Source organism: Pseudopipra pipra, chromosome 3, assembly GCF_036250125.1.
Source record: "Pseudopipra pipra isolate bDixPip1 chromosome 3, bDixPip1.hap1, whole genome shotgun sequence".
In the NCBI taxonomy this organism is placed as follows: Eukaryota; Metazoa; Chordata; class Aves; order Passeriformes; family Pipridae; genus Pseudopipra; species Pseudopipra pipra.
In genome coordinates this window covers 13,907,405-13,925,360 of record NC_087551.1, presented here as the reverse complement: position 1 = coordinate 13,925,360, position 17,956 = coordinate 13,907,405, and the positions used below count along the sequence as shown (strand labels likewise).

Genomic DNA, 17,956 nt, shown 5'->3' with positions numbered 1-17,956 from the left:
CTCCTTTGACGGAAGTGTCATTTTTTAAAAATCTTTTGTTAAAGCTAAAAAGTACAAAAGAGAAAGAAGACCAACATGAAGGTCATTCTGTATCAGAAATTAAGATGTAATTCAGAAACTTTGGAACTGTGACATGCATCTTCAATTGCATATGTAATGTCAGTGACCTCCTCAAAGGCTGTATGCATTCCCTTAATTACAGACAGCACTGTGAGAAGCATCAATCTAGTTTCTCTGCCTTGAGCAACACAAAGCCCTTTCTCTAGACAAAATCACCAAAAAAGTCAAACCTTCTCATTTCAAGACCTTGTGCAATGAGGCACAGTCTAAAAGGAATCTGCAACTTGCACACCTGCATAGCATTGTTAGTACATAACACCTACATAGGCAAAATACAGTGTTTCACAGTTTGTAGTGGCAGCAACTCCTAAAAGTGATTCTGGTGAATACACCCTCCTTTTTTTTTTTTTTTTTTTTTTTTTAAACAGATTTTTCCTCAAATTACAGAGTGTCTTAAATATAAAACAAAATTAGTCATATAGCTTTACTCTTTCATCATGGTTCACAAGGCACATATTAAACTAATGAATAATTATAATCATGAAGATGATGATGGTAATAAATATCAGAATTTATGAAAGTATTTTCTCTATAGATATTCCCAGAAGAATACTACAGTCAGAATCAGCAGGTTATTTAATTTGCCCTAGATCTCTCTGTTTTCATATTCCCACTTGAATATAAGTTCAGAATCAGCAGGTTATTAGGTTTGCCCTAATTCTAAACTTTAGTCAATGGGACTTCAAACTGACTCCAGTGAAAAATGAAAACAGAACATGTTTTTTACAGCTATCTAAAAGGCACCAAGTTTGCTGCTTAATAGGACCTAGTTGAATAGTTCTAGGTTCATAATCCACTCCACAGAATTAAAGAAATCTAAATTCTTATCATATAACCCTGTTCTTATAGATTTGCTGCCAGCATACCCCTGTCTTATTTCTTTACAAGCTCAAACCAGGCATGACTGAGGTCACCTCCCACTTTCACCCCCAGATTTCTCATTGAAAAAGAAAGAAAATGAAATTTTTTAAAAAAATTATATGGTCATTGACTGGGAACCAGAGTTCTTCAGTTATCCTCAGACATTAAACCTTAGATTCTTTTACAGTAATAAGGATGGCTTCTGTACAAGTGTAATGTTGCAAAGGATGAGAACTGTTACGACTATAAAAAGAGCTGAATTGTCAAAGGAAATGTGGTTGGAAGTTGACATCATTTCCAATATCTAGTCAGACCAATGGAAAGCAGTGGCAGACAAGTTGTACACAAGAAAAAACACACTATTCTGAACACTCAGCTATGGATAGGCAGTAGGAATGCCAGCAACATCAAAGCCAACTGACAAGTATCAGTTCTGTAGACTAAAGTGGTTGCACTGCAGTAAAGGGAGCTTCAAGTCTTGACTTCCCCTACTAGATCCCTAACAGAAATTCTGATCTTTCAAGTACCTGATGACCAGGAAAAAAAATGCTACAAAAGAAGCATGTATGGAGTGTCACTGATTTAACTTCACAGATGGAGAAAATAAACTGGAGAAATGGTGTGAACTGACTAGGGTCACTGAGAAAACAACGGCATATCAAAACCACATGCTTTTCCCTATTCATTTGTTCATTAGTTACCACAGGTATTTTGTGCATTGAAGTGCTCCTTGATTCTACCAATTCTACTCCAAGATCCAGGAGAATGGCTAGACATTAGCATGAACCCACTGCACACAACTACTTTTTAGCTTGGCAGAAGAGCATCTGAGCTTCAAGGTTGAGTTCTGCACAATTGACAATATAATCCAGGTCAGTAAAGTGCTTGTGATACTCTCAGATACCACCACCACAGTACAGAAAGAGAAACTGTCATTCAGTGAAAGTGCACATCTTCTGCAAAAGATTAAATTACGATCCTGGGTCAGTGCAGAACTAAATAAAGGCATCAAAGTATTACATAGCCTAACTTTACTAGTCAATTAACACTAGTCAATTATTTGCTAGTCAATATAACATAGGTAAAGGTATTTTGCAGTGTTCTACCAAATTACTCCCTGAAGGAAGTATACTTCAGTCTTTACAATTTACTCCTCAGGTACAAAAAGGTATGCAACACCTCAAAATGCTGTTCACTATTCTGTAAAATCATGTGTTTATGAAGGTACACAACTTTCATCTACAGAGCAATAGATCGGACAAAGCATTTTTCCAGAAGCTGGTATGGTTTCATGTTTGCTGAAAGGAACATCAAGCTTTATGGAAGATAAAACATCATACTAAATTCAGCAAGAGAGATGGATGAACCTTTTTGTTTTAAATTACCAACCTATTTTAATAAGTTTCTTAAAAGAAGCATAAACACTTCAAGCTGCATATGTTAATATTAGCCTCTACATAAAGCTATTTCTATCAGGAACTGGTTTTAATTGCCAGGGTGTTTCCCCATTCCTATCCATCAGGTCGGTAATGATGATGAGATAAAATTATATGTTCTGGAATCCAAATGTTTTCCCACAACTCCTTGGCTAGTATTTACTGTTAAAAGACTCCTAGGGAGCTCAACCTGCAGCTGAGACAAAAGATCAAGTACATTTGGTCAAAAATGCCTGTAAGCCTTGAAGTGTAGTAATATTAAAATATAAACAATTTTAAAATATTCTTTTGAAGTTCTGAATTAATATGACCAATCTGACACAAGGTCCTATGGCGCTAGATGTAAATTCTTCTAGCATATTAGCTTTCTATAATTTACAATATAGACTTAAAATTACAAGGACCTGGCACCTCAACTAGGCACAAAGGGAAGCAACAACCTCGTTAATTAAAATATTATTGATCTGGGATACCAAGATGTAGGCTATATGTGTACATGGTCTTTTGGAAGTATTTCAATATCAGCATTTCGAAAGGATTAGTAATACTCAACAAGAAACCTCCTTAGAAGATAATAGGAAACAGACTGCCAACTCCTAATTAACAGTGACACAGTATTTAAATTCCTGTGATTTTACATGAGGTAGATATTGAAATCAATATCCTATAATGCTGAATCCTGCAAACAAAATAATACATCAAATTGCATTATGAAAATGATGCAAAATTGTGCTTTAAACTGACATAAGAATTGTGTTTTCATACGACTAAAGGTGAAGGGCACAGGTTTAGGACAGTTCTGAAAGACTTTTGGATCACTTGACTACCTACGCTCAAGATTCTACTCTGACAACAAAGCCACCACTTAAAAATATTAAATAAAGTGAAAAAAATATTGTTAAATTAATGACATAATTGCTAAATACAACACAAGCTTAGCACAATCTCTGGTGGCTTTCTACCCCTCCTTCTAAATCAACATCACCCCAGTGGCTATTGGCACTAACAAGAAATTCAGCATGCAGAAGGAATACAGATCGTTTAATAGAGATGTGCGGTATAGGTAAAAATTCTGAAGTGTAAATCAAAAGGAAAGTTTTGTTCACAGTATTTACTACCCCAAAGTAAATTTATCTAACTATTCAAGAAGAATAAAGACCATGGTGACTACTCTGATAAGACTGACTATAGGTAATGAGTTCAACAGCACCTCACTCAAACATGTATCTTGCAATACATAATTAATGCCAAAAGAAGTTTAAATGTTTCATTCATGGTATAAGACAATTAAATGGATTAAAATATGAAATTTTTCAAAGAGTTATAAATATTGGATGACTTTTTAAAAAGTTAACATGAAAAAGGAAATATGTACAACAAAGACTGATGTAATATAATCAGAACCCAAACAAACAAATCTAAATGCTGGCTAGCCAGAGACATCCGGAACTCGCTTCCTCAAAAATCACTTTCACAGTTCAAACCATAGCTGGCATCAACTTCTGAATATCTGACAAGGAAGAGTATCTCTTACAGTGAATAGCTGCATGAACAGTCCTCATTTTTTTCATGAACCAGAAACTCAGTAGAACAGTTAAAATAAAACATGTTCAAAACAGGAATACTTTGAATTCACTGAGCAATTGTCTCTATAGCATACTAGTATTGAGGCAAGTAGGCAAGTCATATTTTAAAGAGATAAATGATCCTGTGTGCAATTTTTTCAAGCAATTACAGATACAGAAAAGCAGAAGGACATGGAGTGACAAGAACTTAGCATCAGTGAGAAAATTCCTCCAAATCAAATCATGTGTATTTTACTACTTCTTTTAGAGGTAGCTGCTTATTTTTTCAGACAGGATACTAGACAAGGTCATTTTTATATAAATGAGGATGAAATGAAAATTATACTTTTTCTTTTTGTCTAAAGTCAGAAGGTCACTATTTTACTAATTTAATATGCAAAATATGAGTTTTTTGTTTTGAAATTTTAGTGTAAGGAGCAAAGTCAGAAAAGGAAGATGGAGGTTCATTGATATGAATAAGGCATTCTCCTTACTTTCTAGGACCTTGACTTAATTCACTAAAAATCTGACTTTAAAGATCTGTCTTTTTAATAAACAGCTCTCCCTATCATAGAATCAAGCCATACCAATTTGAGTACTTTCAGGAAATCTTATAATTTTCTCTGAATATATTGCAATGTGTGTCAAAAATTTATCAGAAAACTGATATGACAAATAGGGTTTATTTCAATGCTAGTCTTATTCCTAATAAAATTTATTATAATTTTATTTTTCCTTCTATTGAGTCACTATTATTATGTGAAATAATATTCCCTTGCCTTCTTCAGTACTAAATAGAGATTTTATAATCTCTTTTAGAGGACACCTGTAGCATTTTTACTCATGGACTCATCGACAACAGAACTGCTACAGAGCATAATTTTCTCTGCTGTGGACTGGACATCCTTGACACTTAGGCAAAACTCCAGTCCTTTTTCTGTGATTGATTGCCCAAGCTCCCATTGAAGAGAATTTAGATCCTATTTGAACAAAGGCCATGAGTGAATGGTTCTTTCCTAGCTTGCACTGTTCTTACTGGTGTAGTTCAGAAAGCATAAATGAAGCTACTCCTGATTTAGACAGGTACAAAACCAGTTAAGCCTACTGGAAATAATTTATATTAATATGTGTTTTGGAAAAAAACCTAACTTGGTGGAACATCATTCTTATAAGAAAAAAATTACTGCAGGAAACATTAATGAGATTGTCAAAGATGAAAATCTGAAAAAAAAAATCACCAGATTTTCTCCTGAAAATAACTGAACTTATATCCAAAATGGCATCCTAAGACTTGAAATTTTGATTGTAAATCTATTATTTCTAAACTTGCAAATATGCAAGTCAGGATAGAAAATTCTGAAAAGGTATTCTTTATTGTTGTTGATATTGATTCCTAAAGTCCTCCTCATTACACTGTGGGACTCTGTGTCTTACCAGACTGCAGAGATACAGAACCACAATAAATCCAAGAAAAAAAAAAATAAATCCAAGGAATATCGAATTTAGTGACCATCTTTCACCTTTAAAGAAAAGGTACCAACTAGGACACTTGGCTAGAATTTCAGACAAAATCTAAACCATTTTTAAACAAAAAGCAAAACAAGGGTAAGTGTGAAAACTCAAAAGACCCCTCCAGATAACTGCATGAGATGTCTGAGATGATGCTCTAGCAATGGCAATCTCTTGCCAAGGTTTGTGGAAAATTTACATGTTCCGGGAACAAAAGATCAAAGCACAACAGCCTAATTTCTCTGTTGGCTACAAAAAACTAAGAAGTAGCCAGGGTTTCTTTCTTGGCAGATATAAAGGCTTTACTTATCCTTTTGCCTTTTCTATTTCTTAGAATATTAAATAATTTATAATATCTTTAGTAGTATATATAAGTAGCTTCTATTCCCTTCATCAAAACGTGACCAATGGAAATTTCAGTTACTATCTTTTATCAATCAACAAATATAAACTGTAGGACTAGTTCCATTTATACTGTTAGCAGGGGAAATGTTGTCTCCTGATCCAAATGAAATCAGAATCTGAATACTTTATGATCCTTTGTTGAGAGAATATGCTAAAATTATAAGTCTTGCTATTATTTTATAAGGCTTCTTAGTGGTCAAGGGACATGTGAGGAGAATCTTGATCCCACTGATGTCAATTGTAAACCCATCAGTATTTAAATGAATTCAGCATTTTATCTTAATTTTGGGGGATTCTAAGTATTATTTTGAGAGTCATCTTCTTAAAAGCTCCATACAATTTTTAACGTATATAAATATAAATATGTATTTCAGAAACATTCAATCTAAACATAAAAAAGTTCCCTAAAAATGGATATTGAACCTATTATTATGTAAAAGTAAAAATTTATCTGATTTATGTTACATGCAATTATGTGAACGTTTTTATATAAATATTATATGTTCAAAATAACTTCAAATAAATAAACTATGTTTTAGTGTAAAGGGCATGTAAAGGTATAATAGCATTTAAATTACCATTGTTGCTTTAATGAAGCTGCTACACCTCAAAATTTTCTTTTTGGTTTTTGGGCCCAACTAAGACAATTCAATATTGTACATACACTTATATATTATGTAGTATCATATATTAAAAATTGACATCAAATACTAAATCCAGTAAGACGATCTACCTACTACAAAAGACATTACATTTTACAGTTTCTGGGAATGGGTGCAATTGAAAGTACAAATGCCTTATTTTCTGAAACTATCATTTGCTCTTATTAAGAATTATTTTAAATATTAATAGGGTTTGAATTTTTTACAAATGGCAGATGAGAGATAAACAGCTGATAAAGTAAAAGGATGCAGAATGACTGTAGTGTTTTGAATATTGACACTAAGGACAGAAGGTGTTACATAATAAAGCACAGTCACAAATGATGTTTTCTTTCTTATAATAAGTGAAATCTGATAGAAATGCTAAAGGCAAATTATTCAGCCATAAATGTCATGCAGCCACTCAGTGAAGATTTTAATTTGGCCTTGATAATATCTTCTTTATATTTGCCTTTTACATTTTAAACTTAGGTCTTTGCTCTCCAATTTTGACATGATGATTATATTTTTCCTCAGTACATTTGCTCTTATTTCATTCATACACCTTTACGTCCTGTTCTAGGTACACAATCTATGTAATTTCTATGCTTAGGGAGCTGCAAGCAATGGTACATTTACTAACAAAATAATAAAAACAAGAGTCCTGCATGCATCTGCAAAGTAAATGCTCACATTCCTTCCATTTGCCAAAAACAATGGGCACTGAATATGAATCATATTTTACCCAGTGATTTATTTGTAGATGGGATTCAGGAAACAGCTATTTTTCTAAGCTCCCTCTTCCTTAGTAAAACTATTCAGTAATTTTGTGGTCTTGAAGTATATACTTCCCCCTTGCTCTTTTGCATTCTCCCTGTCTTCTGGCATGGTGAATTGCTAAATACATTGTAAAGCAGTACCATTCACATCCATGTAAAAACATAATCCTCTGTTTAATCCCCCTCTACCCAGCAACAATTTCAGGAATTCACAAATAAATCACTGATTTTATTTCAATGACATAGCAGAGGCAAATATCAAATACAAAGTGGACTCTGGGTCTCCTCTACCCTACAAAACCAAACCCAGGTCATCTTTGCACTTAATCCAGTAAAATTATCCCCAGAACTGCTTTCCCTGCTCCCCAAACTAATTACCATAAGCTGCTTGTGATAAGCATGCCCATCCCCTCCTTCAACTCCAGCCAAGTGTGATGCCAACCACCCCCTCCCACCCAGGAGACATCTGGTATCCAGGACCCATCTTCCCTTCGCCCAGAACAACCCCAAATCCCCCCCTCATCCCCTGAGGACATTCAAACAACATCCTGCTCTTCTTCCTTCTCTCACCCAGCCTCTCAGAAAACAGAAGAGTGATGGCACCATGGTTGGCCACAGAGACACGTGGAAGACGGGGAGGAGAAGGTGGGGAAGAGGGGAACCAGGAACATGATGGAAAGGGAGGGGAGGGAAGAAGATCCACTCGTACAGATGAAACTTCATGCAGGCCTGGCCTCCTACCCGTCCCCTCCATGGAGTGATGGGGAGGGGGGCGGTGGGGCGAACTGAAATGGCACCTTACCTTCACTGCAGTCCTTCCCTCGAAAGCCCGTTTGGGAGCAGTCACAGACGGCCTGGTCATTGAGCACCGAGCAGACGCCCCCGTTGAGGCAGACGTCCTCCCTGGCACACAGGCGGCTCTGCTCGTCATCCAGCCGCACCTCCTGGCTCTCCACCGGTGATGCCTGTGTGTAGTTGACCCGGACATCTGTTATCCAGCCCTTGAAGGGCTCCCGGTCCTTGACAGAGGAGAGTGTCAGCTTTAGCGTTGCCGACCGCAGCTCCGGTGGGAGCCCCCCTAAGAAGAGCCCGCTAAAGACAGTCATGTCCCGCCGTTTGGACTTCACCTCCACCCACTTGGTCTCGGCTCGGTCAATGATCAGCGTCGTGTTCTTGAAGTGGCGGCGGATGACAACAGAGTGCCAGAGGTTGTCGTTGACCGCCGTGTCCGAGAGCAGGGTGGCGGGCTCAGCACAGAAGATGGAGAAGCTGAGCTGTAGCCGCCCGCCCTGGGTGAGGATGAGCTCCAGAAAGTCGCAGAAGCCCTCGTCATCAAAGTAGAGCACCAGCCCACTGGAGCTGCGTGTCTTCATATTGAAGCTCATCTCACTCTCGCAGCAGGCGTTCCACTTGGGGAAGCGGGTCCACTGGCCCTCCGCACCTGGGAACTCCAGCCCGCTGCCCAGCTCTGCCCAGCAGCCCAGCAGTAAGGCCAGCCAGAGCAGCAGGCAGCCCCCACGCCGCACCAGCGCCGCCCCCATCCTGCGCGGCCTGGGGCGGGCGAGCGGGGCGGCAGGGCTGGCGGGGGGCAGCACTGGGGCCCCGGTGGCAGACAGGGTAAAATCTTGCTGGGCGCCGGCTGCGCTGGGAGGTTCAGGCACACTCACCCCCGCCCCGGGTGCGGGGGTCACTGTGGGAGACTCCCCGGGGCGGGGGGCTGCGGGTGCCCCACGGGATGCGGTTGGGCACGGGATGGTGCCAGGGGCCGCTGGAGGGGACCCGCAGTGGGGGTGAGGCGCCGTTTGGTCTCTTCACTGGTCGGCTGGGCTCCGCAAAGGGTGTCCAGGGGTGGGTGAGTCAGCAGAAATTTTCCCCAAAGCCAACATTACCAAACCTGGAGAAAAACCAAGATCAATGGCAAAACTCTCCTCCAAGTGGATCCACCAGCTCGGCAAGGCTGTAGCAATATCCTGGCACGTGCGCGCCTCTTTTTACATCCTCTCCATCAGCTGTAGTTTCCCAGGAAGCTAATTATTGATCCCAACGCTGCCTCCCTAGCATGGATCCTCTTGTCATATCACAGACCGTCTGCCATGGTGCTAGAGCAGTGTCAGCAGACGACAGGACTCATCGCTCGTGGTTTCCTGAGCTGCCTCAATCCCAATGGGGCTGAAACCCAGAAGCTGTCAAACAGCCGAGTGGCTACTTGACATGCAAAGCCTGACAGCTCTTCTTCTGTTTGCTTGCAAAAGGCCAAGGCTAAGATCCAGGGGGGTGATTTTCCTCTATTGTTTTTGTTTCTAATCTGCAAGGAATTGAAACAGAATAATAAGAAATGATGATTCGTAACATGTTAAATCATAAAGTTGATCAATATTGAATGTTTGAGATTATTTTTTCATTTCAGCCGCTGTTGGACATTAGAAAAATGCTGCTGTAATTTTGGAGTTACTGAGGAATTATAATAACTTGCAGTGCTAAACCTAAATCTTAACGTGCACGCTTATACTAGATTACATTTTTATGGTATAATCTATACATAAACTACTTACCTTTCCAAAACTTCCAAATATTTCAGTAGTATATTTTATTATTACAAGAACAATGTTAAACAGAAAAGGTGGTGTTTATTCTGCAATTTATTTTATTGTAATTTATTCATGGAAACACCAGCACCTGTGAAGCTACAGGGTCCTATTCATGCAGACAATGCTGCCAAGCCCAGTTCCAGTTGTTTCCGATACAGGTCAAAAAAAAAAAGTGGACTGAGCTCCTAGCAAGAACTGACAGCCTCCACTGTACCTGGCACACCTACTGGTTTATTTTCATGGGGTGAGGAAGAATTGCAATGGTTTCTTAGAAAGCTTTTTGAAAATTTCAAACCATGTTTTTTTCTCTGCCACCTGGTTCCTTTTAGGGTTGATATTCTCTGTTATGGCAGGGAAAATCCAATTCAAGCCAGCTCTGATGTTGACATTATTCACTATGCAAATCAGCTAATCCCAGGTGTTAGTCCTCTGAAATGGGTTGCGGTATTTTATGTATGTTTACTCAGCTGCCCTTATTTAAGAGAACAACTCCTCATTTAAAAAATTATATAGATGCCACAGTTCACTCTCATCCTCTGAAGAGGTCTCTACATTGAAAGCATTTCAGCAGAGAGGCTCTGCTCTCTGTTTTTCTCCCCCAAAGCCACTACATCTTTTCTGGAAGCTGTGTATTAGCAGACCTCTCCTGATGGAAGAGAGGATCTCCAACATCTCCCTCACCCACCACTTCCCCTTCAACTCCCTTACATTTCTCTGCCAGCAGCACTTAGGCAGGCAGAATAGCATGTCCAGAGCTGCTGCCAAGCCCTGTACTGGGCTGGTGTGTGTGTGTTTGTGTCTCTGTGTGTGGGGAGAGGAGGTAGAGATGACCCTGCCAGGGAGAAACATGTTTTAAAAGCAGGCACACACCTCAGCTGCCTGCACCTGACACGTTCAGAGCTGCTAAGTCACCTCCTACTCTCTCTTTATATTTAATTTCATTCCTCTAAATGTCAACACGATTATTTTTATTATTTGTCACACGCGAGGTGGGCAAAAGCAGCAAAAGGGAGGACGGGAGAACCCCCAAACTTCGGGGGCAGAGGCCAACTGTGCCACCAGCAGCAGGCAGACCCTGCTGTTCTCCCCACACCCTCCCTGTCCCCCGCCAGTAGCCACCTCACGCACCGCGGCTACCAGCCGAGGGATTTTCCGGCGGCTCCCCCGCACAGTGCGGTGCCCGGGAGGGCCCGTGGCGGGAGCCCCCGCAGCTCCGCTCCCCAGAGCTCCTTTCCGGGTGCGGCGGGGCCGCGGGCAGGGGCTCCGCTCGCTTGCAGCACCCGCCGAGCGGCCGCTCCCGCTTCAGCACCCGGAACAGCTCCGCCCTGCGCGGCCCGACGGGGCGGCGGCGGCCGCTGCCGGCTGAGCGCGATGGGGACCCGCCCGCGGCCTCCGCACCGGCGCGGGGCTGGACACGAATGGGAGCCACCATGTGCACGAGTGGCTGCACCGAGGGCTGGGAGGGGAGGTGCGGGCGGCGGTGGGGCCCCGCTGCGGCGGAGGGGAAGGAGGTGGAGAGAAAGAGCGGATTTAGGGTGCGTGGGGGTTGCGGAGAGCCGGGTGCGGGGTGGCGGTGTGAGACACGGCGTTCGTGCCCGGGGGGTCGCGGCGTGAGAAATTAAATGGAGGGAAGGGGATGTGTGTGAGGGGGTCCGGAGTGCGTGGGGGAAGGGGAGGCTGCATGTAGGTTTGTGGAGTGGGGATGCGTGGGGAGGGGGGCGCGGCGTGTGTATGTGTGTGTGTGTGTGTGTGCGTTCCCGGGGGTTACCAGGTAGCTGGGGCTGGGCTAGGGAAGCGGCGGGTGGGGAGGAAATGCGGGAGGTGCCGCGGGGAGGGGGCGCGGGGTCCGCGCGGTCCTTGTGCGGGAGCGCACGGGGGAATCAGGGAAGAGCTTTGCGCCTCCGTTCCTGGGCGCAGGAGCAGGAGGGTGCCAGGAGGAGCCCGTGGTGTCTGCCGGGGCGGGGAGGGTGGGGGGAGCCAGGCAAGGACGCGCGTGTGAATGTGAGTGTGTGAGTGTGTGAGCGCGGCCGCCCTGCGTGCCAGAGCGATCCCTACAGGTGTCCGCGGAGAGCCGCCGCGCGGGGATCCCACCTCGCGAGCATCCCTGCCCGCTGCCTGCCTCTGGCTGCGGCGCCTGCCTTCCCCCTCACTCACACACACACACACACACACACACACAGAGCAGCAGCAGCGACAAGAGGGGTGAAGAGAAAGGAAAAAGAGACATAGGGAAAAAAAAAAAACAAAGAAAGAAAAAAAGAGGGGAAAAAAAAGGACGGGAAAAAGACAGAGATGAAGACACTGTAAAAGAAAGGAGAGAGACCCAAGAAAAAAAATTCAACAAACAGTTGCTTATTTATTACTGCCGATATAATTCACACTGCCAATAAACAGCACAGTCTTGTCTAGTCATTTCCAAAGCAGAGGGACACTTTCATTCTCAGAAGAGGACAATTTATTAACATATCTATATCTATATATATATCTCTCAAATGGGCTCTTAAGTACCAGGCATTCCTCCCAGCAACGTATCCATGTATACACACATATGTAGCGAGAAATATACACAAACCAATACAAATGTAGCTATTCCATTCAGTGCCTCGCCAGTGAATTCGTATGCTTCCTCCACCCCTCTACAACCATTTTTTTTTCTTCAAAAATTATGATTTAGTCACAGGTGCCCCGATTGAGCCTTTTCAAATTAGAAAAAGAGAGAGAGAGACACCCATAGGTCAATAAATCCTTAATAAATGCCAGGTCGGTTGGCATGCACAATCCTTGGCAGAAGCCTTATTGCATGAAATACAGAGCATTGTCTCTGGGTGCGGGGAAGACCTGAGAGTTCACAAATTACCGGATGAAATAAAAGGATCTGAAAAACAACCTTGCTGCAGCCAAAGGGAGAAGCGCTCTAATTCAAAAGCAGACTTAACAGCATCATTAATCTTTTCCTTTCATTTCTACGTAATTTCTAGAATCAAATTCTTTCCTAAGCGGCTGGAATGATCGATTTTGCTCCCCTCCCAGTCTGCAGCTGTATTTATTTTAATATGCTTATGATATAATTTCTACCCTTTCAAAAATGCACACCATCAGCAGGAACCTGAATAGTTTCAAACACATATCGAGGAAGTCGGGTGCCCTCTTTCTTCTGGTTCACAATAGAAAATGTCCCAAATTATCAATGCACTTCCTGCACAAACCCCTTGCCTCTTGCAGACCGCCGCCGATAAATAACAATAATGTTGCGATATTCATTCCCATCGCTGCCCCGGCTTCGCGTTTCACCACGGCAGCTCACGCCAGGGAGAACATGCAGCAGATTGATTTTATCGCTCAAGTCTCGCAGACCCCTCTCTCCCTCCTCCTCCTCCTCCTCCTCCCGCCTCGGCAAGGGATAATAAATTACCGCATCCAACCTTTCACTTATACCTCCACTCCACCATCTCCTCTCCTCGCCATCCACCTCTCCCACAACGCCGCACACAAAAAAACCCACCAGCCTCTCGCGCCTCCGCCGCCACCGCCGGCTCCGCCGCGGCGAAGCGGGGCGGCTGCTCCTCCGCGGCGCCGCTCCTCCCGCGCTGCCGGGCGCGCCTTACCTGCGCGGGGGCCGCGGGCCGGAGCCGGGGCCGGGGCAGGCGCGGCTGCCGGGGCTGCCTGTGCCGCTCGCCGACGGAGCGGGCGCTGCTGCGGGTGCGCGGCGGCGGCGGCGGCGGCGGCGGGCGGGGGCGGCCGCCGGGAGCGGGGGGCGGCGCCGCCGCGTGATGCCGCCACGCCCGTCTGCCCGCCGGGGGCGGTGCCGCGCGCGCCGCGGGCCCGCCCCGCCCCGCCCGGTACCGGCCCCGCTGAGGGAGCGGCGGGCACGGCGGGACGAGGGGTGCAGTGGGATGGAGCGGAGCGGAGGCACCGAGGGCTGGGCCGGTCCGGCGGGGACCGGGGAGAGCCGAGGGGTGCGGGGCCGGGGCGGTGGGCGCGCACGGTGCTGCCGTCTGACGGCTGGGGGTGTGCGGCGGGGCCGAAGCGGCGGAGGAGGAGGTGGTGGAACACGGCGAGGGCTCGTAGGGAACTGACGGCTCCTCGGCCAAAGCTCCTCTTTGTCCGCGTGCGGGGGTTTTTTTGATTCTTCTGTTGTGTTCTTGGTTTGTTGGAGTTTTTTTTGGGGTTTGCTTTGTTTGATTGTTTGGGTTGAGTTTGTTGGGGGGTTTTTGTTTGTGGGGTTTTGTGGTTTTATTTTTTTTCTTTTTTTTTTTTTGTTTGTTTTCTTCAGCTGTTTCGTTTTTTTGGGGGGAAGGGGAGTTAGCGCTTTGTTTTGTTTCTTTTGTTTGGTTTTTTTTTGTGGTTTTTGTTTGTTTGGGCTTTTGTTGTTTATTGTTTGTTTGTTTACTTGGTTTTGATGTTTGCTTGGGTTTTGGTGGTGGTGGTTTTGTTTTCCTTTTTTTTTTCTTTTTTTATGTTGTCATTTCCCACACCCCCTCCAGAACTGAAGTTTGCTGGGTTCTGCACAACCTGTCGGAAAACAGAGGTACAGACTTGTGACTAGAACACACCCAAGGACTAGGTCTACAAGCACAGGAGAAATGTTTGAGAAAGCCCGGCCGCTTTCTGGTGTAGTGTTAAACCTGCCCGACTGCAGGTTGCCTCCAAATGGTTGCGAACTATTAGAGAAATTCAAGGCTTCTCGAGATCATTTGGTTTAGCTGCATGGAAAGTATTTGAATGTGCCAAACATGCTCAGTTTTGTCTGACGATTAGCCTTCTAACTTAGTGCTCTGTGGCCTACAGAAAGGTGATGAATTGATTGTAATTGATTTGCATGAAGCCTTAGCCAAGGTCCTGACAGCTTTTAAACACACACACAGGGATGTTTGTCACGCCAAGAGTCATAAGAGCACTCCAGTATGGGGCATCCCAGAATTTATTGAGGATGCTCTGTGCAACCATACTTTTTGACATCTAGGGTGCGAACGTAGCAACCTAGTTTTGAACCGAAACTTCAGAAATAAGGGTAAAAAAAATCCTTTCTCCCACCGCAGTCCCAGAGGAGTTAGCCTTATGAATATTTTTTTAATGAAACAGACTTCCTTACAGATGACAGGTTTGATGAGGTAACCAAGCAACATGTTAAGTAATGAGAAGAAAAGCTTCCTAGATATGCAATGTATCTTCAGTTCTTACAGTATAATCAGACGTCCCTTTTGTTCAGCTGGATGATATCCATACCCAGTTAATGTGAAACAGAGAATTTCTCTTGACAATTCTAGTAACTTGACCCATGAAAGCAGAGCAAGGAGCAAATATCTCTTCTGCTATGAAAAGCGTATAAATTGTAGGCTGCAATATGATAAGTGATACAAATTTTTAAAGGAGCGAAATTGTAACCCGATAGTAGTATTTAGTGTGTGCATATATATATATAATGTAAAAATACTATTTTTTAAGTGTGGCCTTATTGTTATTAGGCTTACAGTGAACACGTGGTAAAGCTTCTTATGCTTTTAGATGGGGCATGCCAAAGCCAAAGCCCAGTCCACCCTGCTGGCATGATGGAGGTGCTGGCACAGGTGGAGAATTCTTTCCACCTTTAAACTGAAGGACAGCTCAGTTATTCCAGCAGTAGCCAAAGGATGTTCATGTTTCTCTGGAAAGAAGCCTACCACAGTGAGAGGAGGGCTAGGAAGAGCCTACACAGGAATAAAGCAATGAGACATTAAGTGAACCAGGAAGATACAGGGAGATTTAGGGGAAATACTATTTCCTTAATTTTATGATGCTTTTTGGTTGAGTTTTAGCAGAATGTATTACTTTTGTCAGTGATTGTTGCAGCATTTGGTGTCATAGTTGATTCATTCTGAAGCAGCACCAAAAAAAAAAAAGAAAAAAGGAAGGAAAAAAAAAAAAGAAATGTGACTTCCATACCATCTCTGTAGGTTTTTCAACATTTTTTCAACCAAAGTATGGAATATCTTTTAAGAAGCACATGATGTTACAGAAACCTGACTTTCTTCTGCATAAAATAATGGGTTATACCAAAATATTTATAGATTTTGAAAAGTATAGAGATAAAAGCAGCGATGATATTCTTGAAAACAACACAATCATATTTTCTGTCAGAGCGAATGCAGTACATTTTCCAGCTTGCAAGTTCGAGACCTTTTGGAGGGATGTATATTGTCAGAACAAAGTGTCTTTGAGTCATTAAAAAGTACATATGTGAAATTGTCCAAGAGTTGTAATTTTAAATAAGAGATCATGCTGTGAATGCAGGAGCTGTCTCTGAGGCACACACATGCTATTGGCATGGCTGTCAGAGCTAATAAAAAAAGGAAGAAACCAATCAAGGAGCTGCAGAAGAAATAAGAATGATTCTGCTGAGAAAAAAAGAAAACCAACAAAACCCACAACTAAAATCAAACTAAAGATGCTTCCAGAGAACACTAGTTATCTAGGCAGACATGAGAAAGATATGAGAAGGGAGAAAGTTTTTTATTTGAGACAGAGACAGCAGGAATTGTTTTAAAGATTTGAAAGAGAGAAAACCTGTTTCTTTGCTGAAGTGATCCAGGGTAATGTTCAGCAAAGGGGTGGATAGATTTTTGGGGCACATCAAAGCTCTGTGCTGGTAATAATCACACCACATAGGCCTGACGTATTTCCTTTCTTTGAAACTATCATCAGTAACCCTTCTATGCCAAATCAAGTCTTTGAGAAGAGCTTCAGACCCACTAGAAAGTTGACCCTTTGTGTGTTTGAATAAAAGTGGTTTTTTAGAGGATAGTCAGTAATATTTTTTTTAACAATTCAGTAATACCCTTTGAACTTGGTCCAGAGTGAAGAACAGACAGGATGACATAGATGCACAGCAGAACTAAGGAAGCTGTATGCAACTGTCTGTATCTGCATAGAGGCAGCGAGGTTTAAAGAAATATGGAGAAAGAAAGGTAAAATTTCTGCCTGGTAATTGCCATATTGGCTGTGGATGAAGAAAGTATGGGTAAATCTAAAGTAAGAAGAAATTAGAAGATACCTGTCTGGGAAAAAAAAGTCAATGTGTTACATAGGTCATTGCTTGCTCAATTTAAACTAATTAAAGAAAATTTTGAAGTACTTTAAGATCTTGAAATAAAAGAGAGACAAAACTGTATGGTTCAACAATTTAATTGCAGCAAATAATGAAATGCAGTACTGGAGGTATTTGACTGATACATATGTTTGAAATCAGAAAAGAGAACAGAGAGGCAACTAACTACATATGGATTGGATTTGACAGCTTCACTAGATAATGCATTTCTGGAGCTCGCTTATACCTAACTTCGGAGGATTAAGGTGTTAAAAACTTGCTTAATACCAATTGTGAATGGATAAATAATAAAGTAAAGCAACATACTTATGAGGTTTTAAAATATTTATTGACCTTATACTCAGTACTGGAATTTAATAACATTTCCTGGTCTTCTGCTTTTGCAGAAGGTATCAGCTGTATTTAGTGATGTAATGTTCTAGACATGAAGAGAAGCTTAGAAACCTATATAGTTATAGGTGGCTTTGTCCAAAGAAACCAGACATGGTAAGAAAATGCATAAGCATATCTGAGGATCAGAAGATGTTTGTGGACTCTTACTATGTACAAAATCTCAGCTGACCAAAAACCATTCCAAGGCTTACACATTTTTTTTCCTTGGAAATAACTACTTCCTTGTATTTACTACAGTAATGAAAACTTAACATGAAACTGAAACATGTTCAAGGCAATTAACAGTAATCCCAATTTGATCCCCAAGATTAAAATCTTGGGATATTCAGGTATTAATGTCAAAGCTTTTTTTTGGTTTTTTTTTTTGGCTTGGTAGCAGGAAATTGCTTCCAACACTAAGAAAAACAGACCTGTTTAATAGTTCAAAGCCTAAGTATGGTATTTACATATATATGACCCGTGTGTGAGACATTGAATTAAAAGTTTTATTACTGATCAGCAGTTGCATATCCAGCCTATGGGGTTTTTTTTCAGTAAATTAGAAGAAAACTTGATGAGTGTGAAGATAGTCATAT

At 42.4% G+C, this 17,956-nt stretch overlaps 1 protein-coding gene across 37 annotated transcripts in view; it reads right to left on the bottom strand.

Moving 5' to 3' along the window:
- NRXN1 (neurexin 1) overlaps positions 1 to 13,637 on the bottom strand; it is a 711,526-nt gene extending 697,889 nt beyond the window's left edge. For 35 of the 37 annotated variants that reach the window (XM_064647916.1, XM_064647918.1, XM_064647926.1 and 32 more), the window contains exons 1-2: positions 13,510 to 13,637; positions 8,119 to 9,621 (exon numbers count right to left, since the gene is read on the bottom strand). In XM_064647916.1, coding sequence (XP_064503986.1) covers positions 8,119 to 8,857 — 739 coding nt within the window. In that variant the 5' untranslated portion in view covers positions 8,858 to 9,621; positions 13,510 to 13,637. Of the gene's footprint in view, positions 1 to 8,118; positions 9,622 to 13,406 lie in introns of all 37 variants that reach the window. The other 2 variants (XM_064647932.1, XM_064647917.1) reach the window with 2 other exon arrangements.
- Between the last annotated feature and the right edge of the window lie 4,319 nt (positions 13,638 to 17,956).